General features: G+C 38.0%; 1 protein-coding gene and 1 long non-coding RNA gene across 4 annotated transcripts in view; one reads left to right on the forward strand and one right to left on the reverse strand.

Annotated features, from left to right (window-relative positions):
* The window catches only part of LOC110214689 (uncharacterized), a 129,801-nt gene that overhangs the window by 73,757 nt on the left and 34,105 nt on the right, over positions 1-21,939 (reverse strand). For 2 of the 3 annotated variants that reach the window (XR_013486202.1, XR_013486204.1), the window contains exon 2: positions 5,547-5,745. This is a non-coding gene — a long non-coding RNA (uncharacterized LOC110214689). Of the gene's footprint in view, positions 1-5,546; positions 5,746-12,244; positions 12,519-21,939 lie in introns of those variants that run through there. The other variant, XR_013486203.1, reaches the window with a different exon arrangement.
* LOC110214688 (fatty acid-binding protein 9-like) lies at positions 125-8,428 on the forward strand. The gene is made up of 4 exons (XM_020995720.2): positions 125-407; positions 6,250-6,422; positions 7,585-7,686; positions 8,260-8,428. Exons 1-4 carry the CDS (start codon positions 335-337, stop codon positions 8,308-8,310), a joined length of 399 nt encoding a protein of 132 aa, XP_020851379.1. The 5' UTR covers positions 125-334; the 3' UTR covers positions 8,311-8,428.

The following is a 21,939-nucleotide window of genomic DNA, read 5'->3' on the forward strand; positions in this document are numbered from 1 at the left end:
TTGACTCAGCACTCACATATGAAAAGACTGATTCCCATCGGAAGTTGCCTCCACTATGAACAAAGTAATACTTATCCCTTGTCCTCTGGGTAAAAGCCATGATGCTAGAAGCTATAATAACTGCCTTAAATTAAAATTTACATGTTATTTTCAATTTCTTAATTTGTTGGTGAGAAAAATTAGTCAAGTGGTAGTAATGGGAGTCCTATTATTGGCTATGTCAAAGGAGTTACGTGGTAATGACATCTTTTAAAAGGCAGTCTTGGTGGCCTTGCAGTTCATGCCATTCCTTCATCTTGTAATCTGAGCCTCTGTTTCCACTAAACTATCCAAGATGTTTGAGCCTTTTTTGGGAATCTGGAAACTTGTCTCTAGTGAAAACTTCGATGACTACATGAAGGAACTAGGTGAGATGTGCCATTGCATGGGATGGGAGTTATTGGTTTCTTTTTTGCAGTGTTGCGGATGATGACTTTTCCCTTTTGTCTTTCTTCTGGGTTTCTAGGTTATGCCATATTGATCTGAAAAAAGCCACCTTTTACATATATGCAACCCTAAATGATGTTGCTTTAAAGTGTGTGTGGCAGGGGCAGGAATATTTTCTATATGCTGAAAAATTATATAAAATTATATAGATTGTAATAATCTATACTCAGATGTTATGCGAACATTCCTTAGTTAATAGTGAAGACAGCTTCCAAAAGGAATCAGCCTTTTCTAATTTGGGAGAAAAAAACTGATGAACATTTCTATTGTATATATATAAAACTCTTGGTTATCTGGCAAGAGGAGAGAACATCCTTGATTACCTCATGTGCATCAGCTATTATTTGTTTGGGCAAATCACATTGTCTCTAATATTCATCTTCAAATGATTTCTTGCCTTCTCTACCTTGCAAATTTGGTGTATAGCAAAGCCTGTATTCAGCTGGCTTTATAACATTTCTATGTGCAAAAACTTAGGTATTAATAACTAAAGCTTCTGCTCTTGATTCAGCCCCTCTTTAGATGAGGAGCTAACAACTGGGGGATCAGAAAAGGCTCCACAGAGGGTGGAACATCGAGAGGCTCCTTGAAGGAAAAGAATTCTGACAGATGGAGATGAGAAGGGAGTGCATTTTAGACACGGGCAGGTGGTTTGCAGGTGCAGAAAGACAGGAAATAGGATATCGACTTAAGGGAATATCTATTACTTGAGTCTGGCTGCAATATGGCATGCATAAAGGGGAGTAAGGTAAAATATGGAAGAAGTTTGTACCTATGATTCCAGAGGGAGATCTTAATGAGGAAACTCCCTCTATCAATGCAAGTTGGCATCTTCTTGTCAACTGAGAGTTTTTGAGTTACCTAAACCCATGAGAGGTTAAGTCACTTGACCTGCTAAGGATCTTACAGCCAGTAAGTGTGAGAGGGAGACTTAAACCCTGATCTGCCTACCTCCAAGATCAGATCTCTATCCTTTATACCACCCTGCCTCTAATGAGCAGCAGGCACAGCAAGTCTAGAAAAGGAGAATGGTTACTAACTTAGAGCTAGAAGCAACCTTAGGAGTCATCTAGTGTAACTATATTCTTGTACAGATTAGGAAACTGAAGCTCAGACAATTTAACTGATTTGACCAAGGTCACATGGAAGTATCAGGATTTGAATTCAGGGCCTTGGCCTCCAGCTTCAACATTCTTGCTATTCCACGAGAGGTTAAGGCCATGTCATAGAGAACCTTACAAACCAGGCTAAAGAGTTTGTATTTTATTGTAAGCAATAAATAGATGTTGATTACTTCTGAATAAGAAAGAATCTTACAAAGATTATCCTATTAGCTGTGTGGAGGATGGATAGGTGAATGAAGACATTGCAAGCAGGAAGACTAGTTAGGAGATCGCAATTAGATCCAGTCTCATAAAATGATTGCATCATTTGAATTCCCATTGCATATTTTCAGTAGGCTAGAACCAATGACCACATTTTATATAATTATAACTTTAAATACTGTGAATTCAAATACTTAACCACTTCAGGAGATTCATTATTTACTCTAATTGGACCTAGATGTGTCACACTAGTCCAGGGATGAGGTAATGAGACTCCTAACTAAGCAGGTGGTTGTCCAAGTAGAGAGAAAGGACAAATGTAAATCATGTTGTAGAGGCTAATATAAATTGCTTAAGTAAGGAGTAATAAGAGAATAAATTATTGTGGTGGTAGAGCAAATTGGATGGATTTGAGAAAGATTTTGAAGGAAGAATTAATGAACTTGGCAACTGATGGCATATGGGGAAAGAGGGAGAAGAAAGAGTCAAAAGTGACTCCAAGCTTATGAATCTAGGGGACTTGGAGGATGGTGGTGCCCTCAGCAAAAAGAGAGAAGTATATGCTTTTTGCAAAAAAAAAAAGAAAAAAGGATTTTTTTCTAATCACATGTAAGAACAATTTTTAACATTCATTTTTAAAAAATTATCCAAATTATCTCCATCCCTTCTTCACCACCCACTTCATAAGACAATTAGCAAAGTAACATAGGTTATGTATGTGCAGTCATGTAAAACATATTTCCATATTAGACATGTTTTGAAAGAAGAAACGGGCCAAAAGACAAGAACTACAACAAAAATAAAGAAAGTGAAATAGAATGTTTTGGTCTGCATTCAGACTTTCTCAGTTCTTTCTCTGGATGTGGATAGCATTTTCCGTCATGAATCCTTTGGAATTGTCTTGGATCATTGTACTGAGGAGAAGAACTAAGTCGTTAATAGTTGATCTTTGCACAACGTTGCTGATCCTGTGTATAGTCTTGTCCTGGTTCTGCTCACTTTGCTTTGCATTAGTTCATGCAAGCCTTTCCAGGTTTCTTCTGAAATCTATCTGTTTGTCATTTCTTATAGCCCAGCAGTATTCCATTGCATTCATATATCACAACTTGTTCGGCCATTCCCCAGGTGGCTGAAAGGCATCGCCTCAATTTCCAATTCTTTGCCACCACAAAAAGCTGTTCTAAATATTTTTGTGTGTGTAGATCCTTCCCCCCCCCCTTTTGTGATCTAAAAGGAGAGAAATATGGAAGAAGGGTGAGATTAGGGTGGACTATCAAGAATTCTATTTCAGATATATTGAGTTTGAGATGTCAATTTAACATCCAGATGGAAGTGTCTAGTAGGCAACTGGAGATTAGAGTTAAGGAGGAAGATTTAGAGTTGGATATAGCCTTGGCATCAACAATGTAGAGATGATCATTGAATTCATGCAAGTGGATGTAATTATCAAGGGAAAGCATGTGGAAAGAGAAGAGAGTTCAACACAAAGAGTTGGAGAAGCATCATTGCTTCAGAAGTAGAAGATTGCATTGATAATTCAGGAAAGGAGAGTGAGAAGGAATGGTCAAACAGAAAGGAGGAGAGCCAAGAGAGAGTGGTATCATAGAAGGCCAAGTAAGAAAGAATGTCCAGGATGAGAGGACTATCAGCAGGATGAGGGGGCTGCCAAAGCTGCAGAGATGGCAAGGATTGGAACTAAGGAAATGATAGATAATTTAGCAATTAAGTCATTATTGGTGGCCCTAGAGTCAGGAGGACCTGAGTTCAAATCCAGCCTCAGACACTTACTAGCCATATGTCCCTAGGCAAGTCACAACCCTGATTGCCTCAGAAAAAAATAAAAGACATCATTAGTAATTTTGTGAGACCAATTTTAGTAGCATAGTGGGGTAGGAAGCAAATTGCAAGGAGCCCAGAAGTGAATGGAGGCAGTGAGTATAACACACCTCCTTTGGAGTATGGTCATTGTGTTCAGGTCTGATCTCCCAGTAGTGCTCTATGGTCTGGAAATTTCAGTGTCTTATTTGCTCAGAACACTACTAAAATTATTCTGCATTAATGAGTTGACTTATTTGTTAAGGCTGATGTAGCACGATTATGTTTTATGGGGGAACATTCTGGCTATGATACTTGAACCGAATGCCACTGGAGCAGCCTAATAGTGGAGTTACTTTCAACCAGTGGGCTACTCACTTGGTTTGCGTCTTGCTGGTGTTACTAGGTAATACATGATTGATTCTCTTGGATTATAGAAACAGATGTGTCAAGAACTAAACAGGATATATGGACAAGATGCAAGTTCTGCTCAAATGTTTCTTAACCTGAATCTGTACAGGGAGAAAATGTAGCATAATGGATACAAGGTTGGCTTTGGAGGCAGAAAGAGCTGAGTGTAGGTCTCTCCTCTTGCATACGCTAGCTTTAACTTCTCCAGTGCCCCAGGTGACTCTTGAGACTGTAAATTACACATGAGCTGCTTATCTGTATCAACAAAGGCAGTTTGCACATTGGGAGGTTTCCCATACTAATGAAATCATAGGTCTGGACTCTCTTCAGCCCCCTCCTTCCCAAATATGCTTCCAGCATGTTGATGCACTATGTAGGCTTGATCCTTCAATGAACAAAGAATTTAAAGAAGCTATATGGTAGGGATGGAATATGAGCAAGGGAAGTCAAAGCTAGGTTCTAGTCAACCAATCAATAAACATTCATTAAGTGCCTACTGTGTGCCAGGCACTGTGCTAAATACTGGGAATGCAAAAAGGGCTCGAAAGACAGGCCCTGCCCTCAAGCAGCTTACAATCTAATTGGCATTTTCCTGTCTCTGGCATTGTCTGTATGAACAGGGAAAGTCACTTAATCCCTTCCAAATATAGAATCATATGATCCCAGACTCTGAAGGGACCTCAAACTGGGACTGATTAAGAATCCCCTTTATACCATCTCTAACAAGCAGATATCCAGCCTCCCCCTGGAAGACCTCCTGAGATAGGGAACTCATAAAGTGACCTATTTCACTTTTTTGATGATTGTGAAGAAGTTTTCTGTTTTTTGTTTTTTCTCCTTAAGCTTTAGTTTCCATGTTTGCAAAAGGGGTATAACCAGGAGTGCGCTGAAACCAACTTAAATCAGCTCTTAAAAACCAATTGTTAAATTTTCAGTGTAAATATTTATACCTCAGAAATAGGTAAACACTACAAATCAGCAGTGCTGGGCTGGGAGTCAGGAAGACCTGAGTTCAAATCTAACCTTAGGCACCTGTTAGCTTTGTGATCCTGGACAAGTCACTTAAACTCTGTTTTTCTCAGTTTCATCAATTGTAAGATGGGGACAATTATAGCACGTACCCTGTAGAGTTGTTGTGCAGATCAAATGTGATTATTTTTGTTACATGCACTTAGCACAGTTTCTGGCACATAGTAGGTGCTATATATGATAATAATAATCATTATTATTATAAAACAGAGCTTGTTTGTCTAGACTTGAGAAAACATTTGAGAAAATGTTAATAATGCAGATTAAACTTGAAAGTAGTATACACACTTTTCTGATGAGCCAATTATATTTACCAGTATCCCCCTACTATAATTATATGTACTGCCTACCTCGCAGAGGGGTCATGAAAAAAGTGTTTTGTAGTACTTATAGTTCTACTATAACCAATGGAACTTTTAGTAATACTATATTAATGCACATTTATGATACCCTGACCTGTATGCATAACTCTTTACTTACTTCAGCCTCACAACAGTTCTGCATGGTATTACGACCCCCAGTTTACAAAGTAGTGAAGTGCTTTCCCCCATAGTTATAGAGCTAGTTAGACAAATAATTCAGACTTGGGTGTCTCTGACTCCAGGTCCAGCACTCTCCCTCCATGCTATGCCTCTTCTCAGCAAAATCTTAAGAAGCAAGATTTCTTCCACGTATGAGTCTGAAAAAAAAAATGAAAATCTTGAGAAACTGCATTACCTCCCTCTTTCAGTCCTCTGGGAGTAGTAATACTGAAGCAATGATTTTACAAATAAAACCCAATAGTCTAAGAGATGGATTGCAGCTTCCCACACTGCCAAAGAATCTCCCTGGGAGTAGTTGATAGTTGGGAGCATACAGCTGGCTGCATAAATTGCAAAGATCAGGCAAAGGAGGATACTAAAATGCCTAATGGGAAAAATAGATTTTAAAAAGCTTTTAAAATGATTAATTTTAGCCATTTCTTAAAGATTGTAAATTTGAAATTAGATTATAAACTCCTCATTACATCATAAGATCCTTGAGAGCAAGGACTGTTTTTTGCTTCTTTTCTGTATCCTTAGCACTTAACATAGTACCTGGCACATAGTAGACACTTAATGAAGGTTTATTGAATTGGACTGAAGTCTTATGTTCAGCATTCTCAGAAAGGAGAATCAAATCTGATTTCTCATCTGACTTGTAGGAGTGAGTTTTGCCACCAGAAACGTTGGAGGATTAGCCAAGCCCAGTGTAACTATCAGTGCTAAAGGCAACGAGATGACCATCAAAACAGAGAGCTCATTCAAAACCACGGAGATCTCCTTCAAGCTGGGTGAGGAGTTTGATGAAGTCACAGCAGATAACCGGAAAGTGAAGGTGAGCACTAATGCTTCCAGATGGCAAAGAGCTGAAACAGGTTCAAGGGAGTCTGAGAGCTCTCTTTTCCTGAAGAGTTCTTAGTTTTGAAGCTCTGTCTACACTGACTGCACACACACAGAATCAAGCATTTATTGTAATTCATTTTTCTGCTCTTTTGATGATGATTTCAGCGCAATGAATTGAACTAACACTTTAGCTAATCAATTTAACAATTTAAAATAGCAAAAAAAAAAATAACATTTGATTTTTTTTCATCTCTATTCAACCCTAACTAGTTTTCTGTCATTATCCTTAAGTACCTTATCACATAGAAACAGATAGGTGGTGCAGCGGATAGAGTACCAAGCTTGAAGTCAGGAAGACTTATCTTCCTGAGTTCAAATCTAGCCTCAGACACTTACTAGTTGTGTGACCCTGGGCAAGTCACTTTTTGCCTCAGTTCGTCATCTGTAAAATGAGCTGGAAAATGAAATGGCAAACCACTCCAGTATCTTTGCCCCCAAATGGGGTCAGGAAGAGTCAGACACGACTGAACAACAACAACAAACCTCACCACACATTACCTGCCTAGACACTGGGCATGTATATATACACAGATCTTTTGTGGACATGCACATGAAAAACTTTCTCTACCATTGTGGATTGTCAGCTGCTCTGCAAATTCTAGTCTTAGAACAAATAGGGATCCTGAAATATTAAGTGATTTGCCCAGGGGCACACAGCCAGTATGTGTCAGGGGTCGGGCTGGAACCCAGGCCTTCCTGATTCCAAAGCCATCTCTCTGATTACCAGACTGTACTATCTTTGTTGACTAGATAGCTTCCAGAAATAAAACCCAGACCTATGATACTATTGCTTGAAGTATTACAGTAAAGATTTTGAAATGGAAAAATGTGTAAATGGCCTTCAGTACTTCAACAGATCTCAGTGAAGATACTCCCTCCGTGGGGCTAGGTTGCATCAGCAACCTGATCTCTGCCCCTGTGTGATTTTTGTCCTTGTGCTTCTCAGAGGATCCTCCTGACTCACCAACCTGTATTTATTGGTACTAGTTTAGCCTTAAATGTGTTAAATAGACACCTAACTATAAGTAGATCCAAATTTTCTTAAATAAAGTTAGCAGTTGATTTCTAAAAGTAAATCCTTTGTGGATTTCTAGAGCATCATAACGTTGGAAAATGGCTCCCTGATCCAGGTGCAGAAGTGGTATGGCAAGGAGACAACAATCAAAAGACAAATTGTAGACGGGAAAATGGTGGTGGTAAGTTTCTTGGCCACAGCTAGAATAATTTAACAGTCATGCTGGGTTTAATCTCGTTCTCTTTGGTCACAGAGGGCTGAACTAGCCACAAAAGGTAGAAGGTGCAGAGAAAAATATCTAAGTTGCAGCATCAGGAAAGCCTAACGATGAGAATGATCTAAAAGTGGAATATCACCTTGGGAGGTCAGGTGTTCCCTTTCATTAGAGGTCTTCGAGCAAAAGCTTGTTATTAGTAGTTATTCATATGCAGGTTGGACGGGAGGGCCTCTGAAGCCCTTCCTAATTCTGAGATTCTATGAAAATTTCTTAGTTTCTTTGAATGCCCTGAATTACACATTTTTTTCTAGGTTGGGGATTCAATGATGACTTTAGAACTACTTTAAATTTAAAGATGGAAGGGATGTCACAGGTCATTTAGACCAACCTCTGCACTTTACAGATGGGGAAGCCAAAGCCCAGAGAAGTTAGGTGGCTTATCCAAAGTCACACAGATAGTATCAGAGCCCAGGATTCAAACGCAGATCCTTTGACTCCATTCTATATACAAATAATAATAAATATCCTTTCTTCCAGGTATGCATCATGAATAAGGTTGTGAGCACTAGAATCTATGAAAAAGTATGAAGAGATTTCAAGTAAAAATTGCATCCTGAACTTGGAAAAAAAGAAGCATCAATTACCCAGCAATAAGAATAGTGATTTACTCAACATCAATTTAATCAATAAACAGTTTCCAAATAAAGTGTGGTTTCAATAAATTAATCAATAGGCATCAGGGAATACAAAGACAAAAACAAAATAACCCTTGCCCTCACAAAGGTCATATTCTCTAGGGGAAGACAACATACACATGAAAATATTTATAAAATAGAATAAAATGATACAAAGCAATTTTTGGAAGGGAGCAGTAGTAGATGGAAGGAAAAGGAATAGTTCCATGTTGGAGGTGGCTTTTGAGCTGAACTTTTAAGAAAACTAGGAAATTTAAGAGGCTGAAATGGGGAGGGAATGAATTCCAGGCCGGATAGGTAGTCTGTCCAAAGGGAAGATGAAATGCCATGCAGGAGGGACAACATAACATGATGAGTTTTTTCTGATCCATAGAGAGCGTGAAAGGGATTGATATCTCATGAGGCTAAAAAAACCAAGCTGGAGACAGATTGCGAAGGGATTCAGATGCTGGAGTTAGAGTCAACATCGTGCATGTCTCAGTGAAGGAGGCAGCTACTTATGAGTGGTGATTTGAGAACCTTTGAAAGATTCCAGTGTTCTCCAACATCTCTCCACCCATTCCAATACTCCAATGTAGTAATGATTCATTAATGTAGGAATTTCTTCCAAGGAAGCAGATCATAAACCTATTCATATCTGCTCTTCCTCCATGAAATTGACTTTGGAGATTTTAGCAAAGCTCCTACTCCGGAAGGGAACCTGTCCTGACCAGTTACCTAGTAAAAGCAAAGATCGAGGGGAATTATCCTTTTATTTAAAGTTCTGTCTTTTTTAACCTTAGAAATTGCATTCATTTTTGTTCTTTGTTATCAGTAATATTATTTTTGTTGCATTTGATGATCCATAAATACTTTATTGGATTCTAACCCCAAATTTAGTCTGAGTGGTCCAGTCTAAAGTTTATTTTTTAAAGGCATTATCTTTCTTAAAATAAAAATACCCCATGGAGCAATATATTAAACTAATTCACTCTATCTGAAGAACCTTGAGAACACTGCATGTTGGGGGGAGGGGTGGAGTAGGGAAAGGAAGAAAGAAAAAAGGAGGAAGAGAACAGAGAGGTGACACAAATCGTATTGAATAGTTTGACTTGCTTCATGATTCTGTCTGGGATCTGGCCATGCTGAGACCCAGTGTAGAAAATTTAGCTATTTATTGTGCCAAATGTCGATGGTATGAAAGACGCTCACTCTGGCAGTGAGAAGAGAGTGAGGACATTATATACTACCACGGAGCTATTACCAAAGAGTATTTTAAAAGCAATCATTGTCTTGCTTGTCTGTAATTTCAACTATTTAAAATAGTGAAGCTAGTGTAAATGTCACCACTGTGACAACCAGGCCTTCACAGAAAGGCACTTCATTATGGGGCAGGCCGGAATTTGTAATTGTTTAACAAGAATTTGATTGTTACAGCTAAACCTACTCCCTCAGAAGCCTACTAAGTCCTGCTGCTAAGGATGTGGGATTTCCCAGGCTTGTATCGAGGTTGGATGGGGTTGGGATGCTGCAGGTGAAACTGAAATATACATCATGAAAAGATGGAGGGTGGCCTATGACAATGATGGGATAAAAAATGAGATTTAAATAGGATCATAGAATCCTAGGTTTGGGCTAGAAAGGAGTCAAATGTCGACATGTCCAACCATCTCATTTCACAGAAGAAATAGCCATGGAGGTGGGGGGGTGTTGGAGCCTGCTCCTGCTATAGATTTTCAGTGGGATAATTTATACTTCCGACATTACAAATGAGGGCACTATTTATTGTCTTGTCGGTTGTTGAGACTTAAGAAAGTTGTAAAGAAAACATTAATAATGAGGATTAAACTTAAATGTGTGTTGTGAGTATGTTTCTTTTTTCAGACAGCCTATTCTGAAACATTTATCAGCATGCCCAGAGAGGTTGTTACTTGCTCAGGTCACACAGCTAGTAAATGTTTAACATGGAACTCAAACAGATCTTCTCAATTCCAAATTTAGTACTCTGTACATTAAGAAATGATCATTCACTGAATTAACATTTTCAGAGTAAACAAGTTATCATCTAGGTTTTCCTCTTTTGATGAGAAATTATATTGTTTTTCTTTTTTCAAATGGAGAGGGAAATAAAAGCAAAAAAAAAAAGAAAACAGCATTGGTTTGCTGCTGTATAATCACGTGCAGGTGAAATTGAAGGCTAAGGTACAAAAAGAAGGAAGGGGAAGTGGAAGTGGGTAAGGTTTCATGGCATCATAGACTGAGACCTGGAATGGAATATGTCATCTAGTCCAACATCTTTATCTTACAAAAGAGGAAATCACAACTCAGAGAGGTTAAGTAAGTTGCTTGAGGTCATGCAGCTAGTATATCACAAGGTTGAGGTTTGAGCTCAGATCCTCTGTTCCCAAATCTGGAGTTCTTTCCACTATATCATGCTGTTTCCATGGACCCAAAGAATGTTACCAATGAGAGGCACCTTATAGTCACCTTAACCACCTGCCTCTTTTGCAGACAAGAAAATTGAAAGAAAAAAGATGAAACAACTCAATTAAAATTGATGAACATTTATCAAATACCTATTATATCTAAGGCACTGTGCTTGGTGCTGGGGACAAAAAGTAAAACCAAACAAAACAAATTCACCCCTTGCCTTCAAAGAGCTTACATTTTACTGGAAATAATTTTCCCAGTGTCATACATGTAGTTAACAGCAGAGCCAAGTTTAAAACTTGGGAATCTAGACTCTCAGTTCAGAGTTTGGTTTTGTACCCCCAGTTCTAGAGTAGATAGTCATGCTGACTCTCCTGTCCCTTCCTCCCAATCCCCTACTTCCTAAGTGGATTGGGGTTAATGTGTCAGATGTAAGTCCTGGTATTCCACTGGGAATTTACATGTGATATGAGGATAAAGTTCTGTTGGGTCTTTGTTAGCCGCTGAACTGTGTCACCAGCTAGCCTTGGGCTATTGCCCTTATCTCTCCTGAATAAGCAATATTAATTTAAATTCATCAAGCATTTATTAAGTGCTTACTATGTTCAAGGTACTATTATAGCCTATATCCTTGGTACTTAAAGAACTATACTAGTTTCCCTCTTTCAGCGGTGGTAAAAGCTTTACTACTAATTCCTGACAGAGCTTCTCTTATGCCTAGAGGGGAGAATTAGCCTGACTGTGTCTTTAATCGTGAAGAGTCTCCCATAGGCAGTCTGGAGGTGACTGTAATTGTAGAGCTCTCTGAAAATGGTGGAGGTGACTTAGACAATCACCAGGAAAAAGGAACATGCCTAAGGGAAAAATGGAGGTATTAATTTAGGCATTTGAAGAATGAATGAATGAGGGAAAGCATTCAAATACTCAGTAGGTGCCAAACACTGTGCTTTCTGGTGGGAATACAGACACAAAAATGAAGTCACTCTCTGCCTTTAGAGGGCATATGTTCTAAAATGGGGGAGGTAACATGTATAGTGGAGTGGTGGTTTTGTCTGGGTGGCAAGGTGCCTGGTGAGAAGATATCAAGAATTTGGTCTTCAAAACTCCTTGAAAAACTACCATGTCACTCTAATTTGCTTTGTAAATGCTCATTGAATGAAATTTATCAGAAAAGGTTTGGAAAGTTTCAGGGATGGTGAGTGGTGCTATAGGAAAGTAGACTAACACACTCTTGTTGGTAGTAATGACAGTGTTGATTTCATTATGGCCCCAGAACTGGAAAGGTAGGGTTAGGAGTTGGAGGATGACACAGATAGTATGTTTGTGATGTCAGTGAGGTTAGTGAGAAGATGGGTAGGGAATAAATGGATGCATGGCTGGAGTTGACCAGGATATAGAGGACCCCATGAAGCACTCACCATTGGGAGAGTAGAGACCCCATTGTAAGAATTCTAGAGCTGAAAGGAGAGTCTCTTGTCTGATCAGGAAGGCATCTGGTAAAAAGATGGATGGAAAGTAAAGTGAAGAATGGAAGGAGCTGAGCTACATATAGTGAACTGTGTGAAATGCTCACCCATCAGGACCTCAGAGACAACAGGGCAGGAATTCTGGGGTTTAAAGGGTCAAGTCCTTCAGCGCATGGTCTCTGATTTAGATGGTGAAGTGGCTAACGAAGACAGCCAAAAATTTCATGCTCAAAATTACTGGGGAACCACCATGACACTCCAAATGAGGAAGGCAACTAGCTAATGAATTTGTACTTAATAAATGCTTCTTTAATTAAATTAGTCAAGAAAAGGAGAATTCTAGTTTTTAAATTTCAAAATCTTCCTTTATTTTAAGTAATATGGTTTTAAAGTCATAAGAGGCTGTAACAAAATATAATGCACTTGCTGTCTATAGTTACAAATGTATATCCTCTTCTATTCCCCAATCAGCGTCTAGAAATGTGGTGGCTTCCATTGCAGGTTGACTCAAAAAGATTGCACCTATAATATATATGGGTGTATATATATATATACACCCATATATATATACATACACACATATATATGCACACACATATGTACGTATGTGTATCTATATAAGTTACCTATATATTATATACCTATATATCACATATAATATTGCTATATGTAATATTCTATATTACATATCTATATATTATATATTAATTATATATTATATACTTATAATATATCAGCTATAATAATATATAAGCTATGTCTTCATGATTTTAGTGGCAGAGGGATCTCAAAGACTTAACAACAGTCTCCTCTCTGCCTATGACTGTCAAATCTGATTCATTCCCTCTGTGTTTAACTTCAAATGACAGGCTCTATCAAGGTTGTTGGTTAGAACAACTGTTCTCCCTTCAAACATTTCACAATGTCTCTTTCTCAAGTGATAATGACTTGCTCAAAAAAGGTTTCCTGGCATGGGGCCACCAATCTATCATGCTGATTCCTCTTGAAGGAAATGACATGTTATTCTAATTGGGGAGTTGTGCAGTATTCTGAGAGGGAAGCTATAAAGGGAAATCATGATTGGAGAAGAAAATATAGTGATTCAAGTGATAAAAAGACTTTATTTTTCAACCTTCAAAGGGGGTGGGAACTAGAAGGCTCTGGTGTAAAAGACATGACAAAGTAATCAGATTGATTTCTATAAACTGCACAGGGGAAGCAAATGTCATTATAGTAAAGACATCTTGTATAACAGTGAGGCATATTTCAGGTTACGTAGAAGAAGATATAAGCTTTCATTTCATACTAGAATTCAGCTGTCATTAATATTATTAAAATATATCTTGACTAGGTTACTTTCTGTCTACAATTATTTAGCTATTTGATGGACCATAAACAGCTTGGGACACTGCCAGTGCTATTTAGTTTTTGGATAAAATCCAGTGCCTAGCACAATATCTTATATGTGGTAGGTTCTTAATAAATGCTTGTTAATTGAAAACAAATAATTACAGAGGAATTAATCAAATGTGGAACTAATTTCCTTCACTTACCCATAATAATATGAGCCCAAATACATAGGGTATCAGTGAATGAAATCTTGGAAGTTCTGTTCATAGACTCCTGGAATCTTAGAGCTGGAAGGACTCTCAGAGATCATCGAGTACAACCCATACTTGAGCAGGAGTCCCCTCATGAAATCTCTTAGGAGTGGCTATCCAGCCCCTCTTTGAGGATCTGGAGTGATTAGTGGGAACTTGCTAAACATTGAGTCAATCCATTTCAATTTTAGACAGGTCTAATCATTAAGATGTTTTCCTAATATTAAGCTGAATTGTCTTCTATTGGCTGCTAACATCACTCTCTGAAGGGTACTGCTCTTTTTTTTTTCTTCCTAGTGACACTAAGCTTCCTTGCTGTTGTTCCTTATGCATGCCACTCCATTGCTCAACTATAAATTTTCACTGGCTGTCCTCCATGCATGGAATTCTTTCCCTCCTTCTTTCCACTTCTTGGCTTTCCTAGCTTCCTCCTAGTTTCAATGGAAGTTCTACCTACAAGAAGTCCTTCCTGGTCCTCCTTAATCATAGTGACTTCTCCCTTTTTTTTTAAATTCTCTAATTTATCATATATATATATATATATATATATATTATATATATATATATATATATTATGTATATATGTATATATTATATATATATATATATATATATATATATATATATATATATATCTTGTTTGTATGAACTTATTCACAGGTTGCCTCCTCCATTAGACTGGTAGCTCCTTGAGGGCAAGGATTGTTTGTTGTTATTGTTGTTGTATTTTTGCCTTTCTTTGTATCCCAAGCAATTAGCACACTGCCTAGCATACATTAGGTACTTGATAAATTTTTCCTGACTTGTTTTCATAAATTCCTCATGGATGAAATACAGAAAGAACAGAAAAAAGGTAGAAGGGGAAAGAAAACATAAAAAACCCAAAGGAAATCTATCCATTGACTACTATATTATATTCCTACCCCAATCAATGAGTTGCTTCAGTTCCAATTGCATTTCATAGAACATAATTACTTTAAATCTTTTATCATTTTGGGGAGGGCAGCAATATTCCTTAGAATCAAATGTTTGTTGTGTTTACAAAAGATCACAAATCCTTGTCCCACCTTCCTACTGACAACTGACAAAATATGGTTAATGTGTTTGGGGCACATAGTTAATTCTAAATCCTAAAATCTGCTGACATACCTTACCGAGTTGGGATAAAGAAATGGGACATTGCTTGTACATCTTGGCTTGTTGGAGGATTAAGAAAAGTACTATTTACTTTGATAAATGAAAGAAGGGCAAATCCAAGTCTGAAATTTGTCTTATTGCAACTTAAAAACACAAACAAATAAATGGTATACTGCAAAATCTCATAGCAGTAGAGCTCTAACAACAAACCAAACCTTCAGCCTTAGTCCAGTAGTTGACCACTTACCATTGACAAGTCATTTGGTGCATAAGAAAACTGGCTCATCCACATCGATATCTGACTGATGTGTAGTTGTTTGAGGTTAACTATGATTAAGAGACCTACAAAGGCAGATTACAACCTTTCTATGACTTAATTTTAAGGAGTCATACATAAGTACATAGAGATTAAGTAAATTTCCTAGGGTCGCAGATCTGTCAGACCTGAAATTTGATCCCAAGTCTTCCTGCTTCAAGCCTAAGACTCCATCTACTAGACTACACTGCCTCTATAAAATGCCATGCGATTTTAAGTTTTCATTGTTGTTATTATTATATTATTAATGATGATATGGAAATTCAGAGAAGGGAGAGATTATTGTTGATTGGGAAAATCAGGGAAAAAATCCTTAAAGAAGGATGTAGAACTTGAAGGTGGCCTGAAGGCTGGATAGGATCTCAATAGGTAGATATCAAGTACTGAAAGTGGAGGGTAGTTGAGGGGGAGTGAACAATAGAATCATAAGTATAATGGAAGAAAAGTTCAGTGGATTTGGGGGAGAAATGGCAAGTAGAATATATGTTAGTGAAGAGTATAAGATAATGCTAGAAAACATTAAGAAATTCCCTAAGTACCAGGCTACAGAATTTCAACATATTTGGATGCATTGGTGGGGGTTCATGAGCTATAGTTTTAGGAGTGATGACCCAGGGAGTATCCGTCTGTCCAACATCTAGGAGAACCTTACTTGTGAGTAAGGGGAAGGGGAGGGAAGAATACTCATTAGTTGCTACACTGGATAAAAACATCGTGAAAGACCTTGGACACAGGAGTAAAGAATTTAAATGCATTTAGACACATGAGTCAGGGACTCAAATATATTTTAGGTTTACATTAAAGGGATACAGAGAAATGTAGTGTGAAAAGGATATTGGGTCTGATATGAGGATTTCAATACAAATCCCAGTTTTGCCAATCACTACCTGTTAGAGACCCTAGACAAGTCACTTAACTTCTTTGGCCTTCAGTTTCTTCATTTGTACAATGTTAGCTTTTAATGTCACTTCTATCTCTAAGGACATTATATATGAAACTCAGGGTTTTGAGCAGGGGAACATTTTCAGAGCTATGCTTACCATAATGTTTTAACATAGTAGGTGCTTACTAAATGTTTAGTGATAGACTTACTGAATAGCAAAATTAAACTGGAAGTGCATGTAGGATGGATTACCCAGCGGATGAGACTGCAAAGGAAGAAATGTAATCACTATTGCAATTTGAGTAAAGCCAAAATTGCTCTTCAAAGATTTCATGAGTTTGCCAAATTACTTAAAGCTTTACTAAACAATGAAAATATCTGTAACTATCTTTGCAAGTCCCTCAGAAACTGCATTATTATGAACAATTCACTAGTTTTCACATTCTCTTGTTTTTGAGGATAGATGTCACTAAAACTGTTTTCTAAGAAAGAGGATGTGTTGTGTGTATACGCACGCCTTCAATCATCCTCCCTTTATCATTGCCTTCTTATATACTAGCTATTTCTCTGTTACCTCAGGATACATCTAGGTCTGCCTCATTTTAAAAAAAAATTAAAATAAAATAAAATAAAACCTTCATTTGACCCTGCCACGTCTTCAAACTTTCATTCTATATTTTTTTTCTTTTACAGCAGAACATCTAGAAAAAGTTGTCCACTTTTATTGCTTCTGTTCCCTCATTTCTCAAGCTTTTAAATTTCTTGTGATTTGGCTTCTGATCCTGCCACAGCATGGAAACTATTCTCTACAAAATTACCAACAATTCCTTAATTGCCAAACTCAATGACCCTTTCTCCATCTTTATCCTTTTCTACTTTTCTACTATGCATCATTTGATTGGTCAACCTGTACATTTTCTCATCCCTGGGTTTTTGCAGAACTTCTCTTCTGTTTATTCTTCTACCTGGCTGACTATTCCTTCTTAATCTCCTTTGTTGCATCATTATATATGTAACTATAGCTATCTCCTAAGGCTCTCTTTTATTTTCTGTCTATATCGTCTTATTTGATAATCTCATCAACTACTATTCAACTGCAATTATCATCTCCACTCAGGTCACTCTTAAATCTACATATTTTGCCTTAGACTTTCTCTCGTATACTCAGCTACACATTGGACTTCCCACTGGTTTACCCAAAGCAATGTATCTAAAATAGAACTCATTATATAATCTTTTCCACAAAGCCACTCCACCTTCATGCTTTCCTGTGGAGGGCATAGCCATTTTTCTAGTCATCCAAGCTCCCAAACTCAGCCTCATCCTTAATCAGTTGATTGATTTCTTCTTCCTCACCCCTTAGATTTAGTCAGGGGGCAAACCTTATAAATTCCACAATACCTCAGACAGCCACCCTCTCCTCTTCACTCACAAAGGCCAAGTCCAAGCCATCATCACTCTCACTTGGGTAGCCCTTTCATGGTTGTCTTAGCTGTCAGTCTCTCCTTTATTTAATCCATCTTCCATAGAGCTACCAAAATAATGTCTTAAAGCACAGGGGTTACCATGTCATTCTCCTGTGTAATAATCTCTTCTGGCTCCTATTACCTTTTGAACAAATAAGCTTCTCAGCTTGACATTTTAAATCCTTCATAATTCAATTCAATTCAACTGACATTTATTAAATGCCTGCTGTTATAAAGCACTTGCTAGTTGAATAGTATAAAAAGGCAAAAAATAGTCCCTGTCCTTCATGAGTTTCCATTTTATTCAGACAACTCAGTATGTTCTCATGGAAGTAAATATAAAGTATATGCAAGGTAACATAAAGCAATTTTAAGAAGGAGAGAGTGATAATAGCTCCAGGTTGGGAGGATGTCAGGAAAATCCGTGTGTTAGGATATGACATCTGAACTTTGAAGAAAGCTAAGGATTCCAGGAAGTAGAAGTAGGAAGCAAAAGCCTACAGACATGCGGTAAGTGTAGGGAGCAAAAAGGTGGGACCCTTATGCTCAGGCATAAAGGTGGAATACTCATAGAGAGTAACTACTAGGCCAGTTTTACCAAAATGGAGAGTGTATGAAGTGAAATAAGATGAAATAAGATGAAAAAGATAGGTGAGAGACCAGTTGTGGAGTCTTAAATGTCAGGCTAAGGACTTTGTATTTTATTCTAGAGACATTGAAGATTTTTGAGTAAGGAGGTCAGATCTGCATTTTAGAAATATTAGTATGGCAGCTTCTTGGAGAACGGATTTGAGAGGGATGAGTCAGAAACCAGGAAGGGTACTTACAAGGCTCTAGAAGTAGTCTGGGCAAGAGGTAATGAAAACGTTCATAGAGAGAGTGAGAATGAAGATGTGAGATGCTGTGCAGGTAGGATCAATAACCCTCTGAAACTGGGTAGAAGATACCTTTCCTTATATATTTCACAGTGCTCTTTTCACACACTCTAAGTTTCAGCCAAATTGGTCTACTTTCTATTTCCTAAACTCAGTATTCCTCTGTGCATTTCCGTGGGTTATACCTAATGCTTGGAATGCACTCTGTCTTCACCTCTGTTTCTTGAAATCTTTAGCTCCTTCAGGGCTAAACTCACAGGCCATCTTCTCTGGCCAGCCTCTCCTGATCCCCAACTTGTTAGTGTTTTCTTCCTTCTGACAATACATCATGTTTATTTATCTATGAAAATATTGTAAGTGCTCTCCTCCCCCAGTAAAATGTAATCTCTGTGCATGCAAGGTCTATTTTTTTTTTGTATTTCCAGTACCTTACACTTAGAATGTGCTTAATAAATGATCCTATGGTCAGAATCTTTTCCTACAATAAACTATTTTAGCAGGGTACGTTTGACTATTCCAGATATCAATTTAGTAAACTCAAAAAATATTTTTAGTTTCTAGTGTGTACACAACACTTTTCTTTTGGAATATAAGGGTGTGTGTGTGTGTGTGTGTGTGTGAGAGAGAGAGAGAGAGAGAGAGAGAGAGAGAGACAGAGAGAGACAGAGAGAGAGACAGAGACAGAGACAGAGACAGAGAGACAGAGACAGAGACACACAGAGAGAGAAAGTATATACAAGGTAACATAAAATCATTTTAAGAAGAAGAAAGTGATAATAACTCCAGGTTGGGAGGATGTCAGGAACAGCCGTGTGTTAGGATATGACATCTGAACTTTGAAGAAAGCTAAAGATTCTAGGAAGTAGAAGTAGGAAGCAAAAGCCTACAGACATGCAGTAAGTGTAGGGAGCAAAAAGGTGAGACCGTTATGCTCAGGCATACAATGTTGGGGACGAGTTGTAAGGAGGCTGAGGAGCTCTCATTTCCATGGGAAGGTGGGGCAGGGGGCATTGCCTGCGGATGATAAGGTGACTTATGGCTTAGGTGAAGTTACTGGGGATGTTTATCTTGGAACAGAGAAATGTATATACAGGGGGAAGGAAGAGCCTTGATAGCTTTGTTCAAGCATTTGAAGGGCTTTCACATAAAAGAGGGATCAGCCTTGTTCCGTTTGGCCCTAGAAGACAGAACTAGAAGCAATTAGTAAAATTGCAAAGGTAAACTTAGGTTCAACATCAGGAAAAACTTTATAATGCTCAGAATGGTCTTTCTCTATAGGTAGTGATGGATTCCCCCTCCTTGAAGGTCTTCAGGCAGAAGCTGACACATGTATTTTAAGGAAGGGATTCCTTTTGGGTATATAGGTCGAGCTAGACGGCCACTGAGGTCTCTTCAAACTATCAAGTGCCATGTTTTTGTGATTCAGCGATTAATTCAGAAAGACTCACAACTGAGTAGAAGGTTTGACCTAGAGCTCTCTACCTTCCACTAAGCTGAACTCAATGCCTAGTCAGATTTGCCAAACAGATGCCTAGTTCCCTGGTTGTATCTGGGCTTACAAAACCTGCATCATCTACAATGCACTGGGCAACACTGCAAATTCTGAGTAATTTGAAGTGTTTCCATATATGCTGGTAGGAAATATCAGGGAGATGCAGTTTACATACATAAATTGGTATTAAGGGTATTTCCCCAATAACTATATTTATTAACTTCTAAGGGCTTAAATTATGAAAGATACTTCTGGCCAGAAACACAAAACACATTTGCTCCATTGTATTTTACTTAGAGAGTGCATTGTTAATCATTAGCTTTAATGTTCTCCTCTGTCACATGGGAATTATTGATTTAGTCACTCTAGATTGCAGTCTGGCAAAGACACCAATTTGGAGAGCTTTTATCAAGTTCAAACTTTGCCTCTAGTTTCAAAACTCCCACTTGATTGCAACTGTTAGGTGGAGATGGAAGAGGAAGGTAGCATTCACGTTATTTTTTTAGGTTGAAACTCTGCCCAGGAACTAGAATCAAAATTATATAGTTTCGGAATGTCTGTATTACAAAGGTGGTCCTTACAGATCATCCAAAGAAGGCTAATCTCTTTATTTGTAGCTACCACTATCACAAATGGAGCCATCTCAGTGAAAATGGGAGTTGTAGCATTTTTTACTTTTGATCAGCTGAAGCATTAATCATGAGTTGAGATAATGTAAGCATTTTAAGGCAAGTCAAATATTCCACAGAAAATGAGATAGAACAAGTCTCCAGTTTAGAATGAATGAGATTCAGCCGAATTCTACTAGTTGAATCAAAGGTGTTATCTTAAACAGTCTCGTATTTGGGCATCACTTTGCCATCTGATTTTACTCCCACTCCCTTTGCCTTTTAAGCATTCTTCTCTCCATACCCCAATACTCAAATGGGTCTAAGATTTCATCAGTGTGGTTTTCACTCCAATACTGCAGATTGTAACCCATCCATATCAGCTTATCCAGGTGCTCTTGTTTATGGCCTACTCCAAATTCATCACAGGGGATCTACCTAACACTCTAGTGGCCTTCATCACCTTCAAATGACAGGATGAAGATACTAGAAGGGTTCACAGGCTATCCATCAGTTATCCTCACGCTTATCATGTGATCAACATATCTTCTTTTGTAATCATACATGTCTTTGATGACATTTTTATCCTTGTTCTTGAAAGTTCCTTATTTGCTTTGTGTTATAGTTCATTCATACCCACCATGCTGCTCTCCATTGCCCTCTGTGTGATGCAATTCTGTAAACATATTGTTTCATGAATCACAGCCATATAGCCACATGAATAAAAGTGAGTCTCTGTTTCTGGGAGAAATTTGGAGCCCTTAAAGAAGCTTTGCAATTTCATGTAGGAATAAAACCACATTTCTTCCTGCTGTTTAATTCTAGGCCCAATCTCATCGTCTATTTCTACTGTCTGTCCAAGATATACAGACAGACAAACTTTTAAGCAGTCCATCCACCTTTTGGATATAATCTGAATAATAGGCATTCTTCATCCACTTGGTTTTTCCTATGAGGATGATTAGGTCAAACTCCTTTGATGAATTATGACTCTTTTCCAGAGGCTCTGTAATATATAGGTCTCCTTCTCTGCACTCACACAGTCACCATCTTCATTGTCTCTCACCTGGCCTGCTGCAGTAGCCTCCTAATTTGTCTATCTACTTAAGTTCTCTCCTCAGTTCAACCCATTCTCCGCACAACTGTCAAAAAGATTTTCCCTAAAGTACAAGCCTGACTGTATCACTTTCCTACACATAAAACACTAACAAGTTCCTATTGCATCTGCGATAAAATATTAGTTCATTTATATGAGCTTTTAAAGCTCAA

This window comes from Phascolarctos cinereus, unplaced genomic scaffold (genome assembly GCF_003287225.1).
Source record: "Phascolarctos cinereus isolate Bilbo 61053 unplaced genomic scaffold, phaCin_HiC Scaffold_4;HRSCAF=312, whole genome shotgun sequence".
NCBI classification, from domain to species: Eukaryota; Metazoa; Chordata; class Mammalia; order Diprotodontia; family Phascolarctidae; genus Phascolarctos; species Phascolarctos cinereus.

Excerpts from the sequence above, each read along its gene's own strand:
- LOC110214688 (XM_020995720.2), top strand. The coding sequence starts at position 335 with ATGTTTGAGCCTTTTTTGGGAATCTGGAAACTTGTCTCTAGTGAAAAC. Across the intron at positions 408-6,249 it reads TGACTACATGAAGGAACTAG|GAGTGAGTTTTGCCACCAGA; the intron begins GTGAGATGTGCC and ends TCTGACTTGTAG. Across the intron at positions 6,423-7,584 it reads CAGATAACCGGAAAGTGAAG|AGCATCATAACGTTGGAAAA; the intron begins GTGAGCACTAAT and ends GTGGATTTCTAG.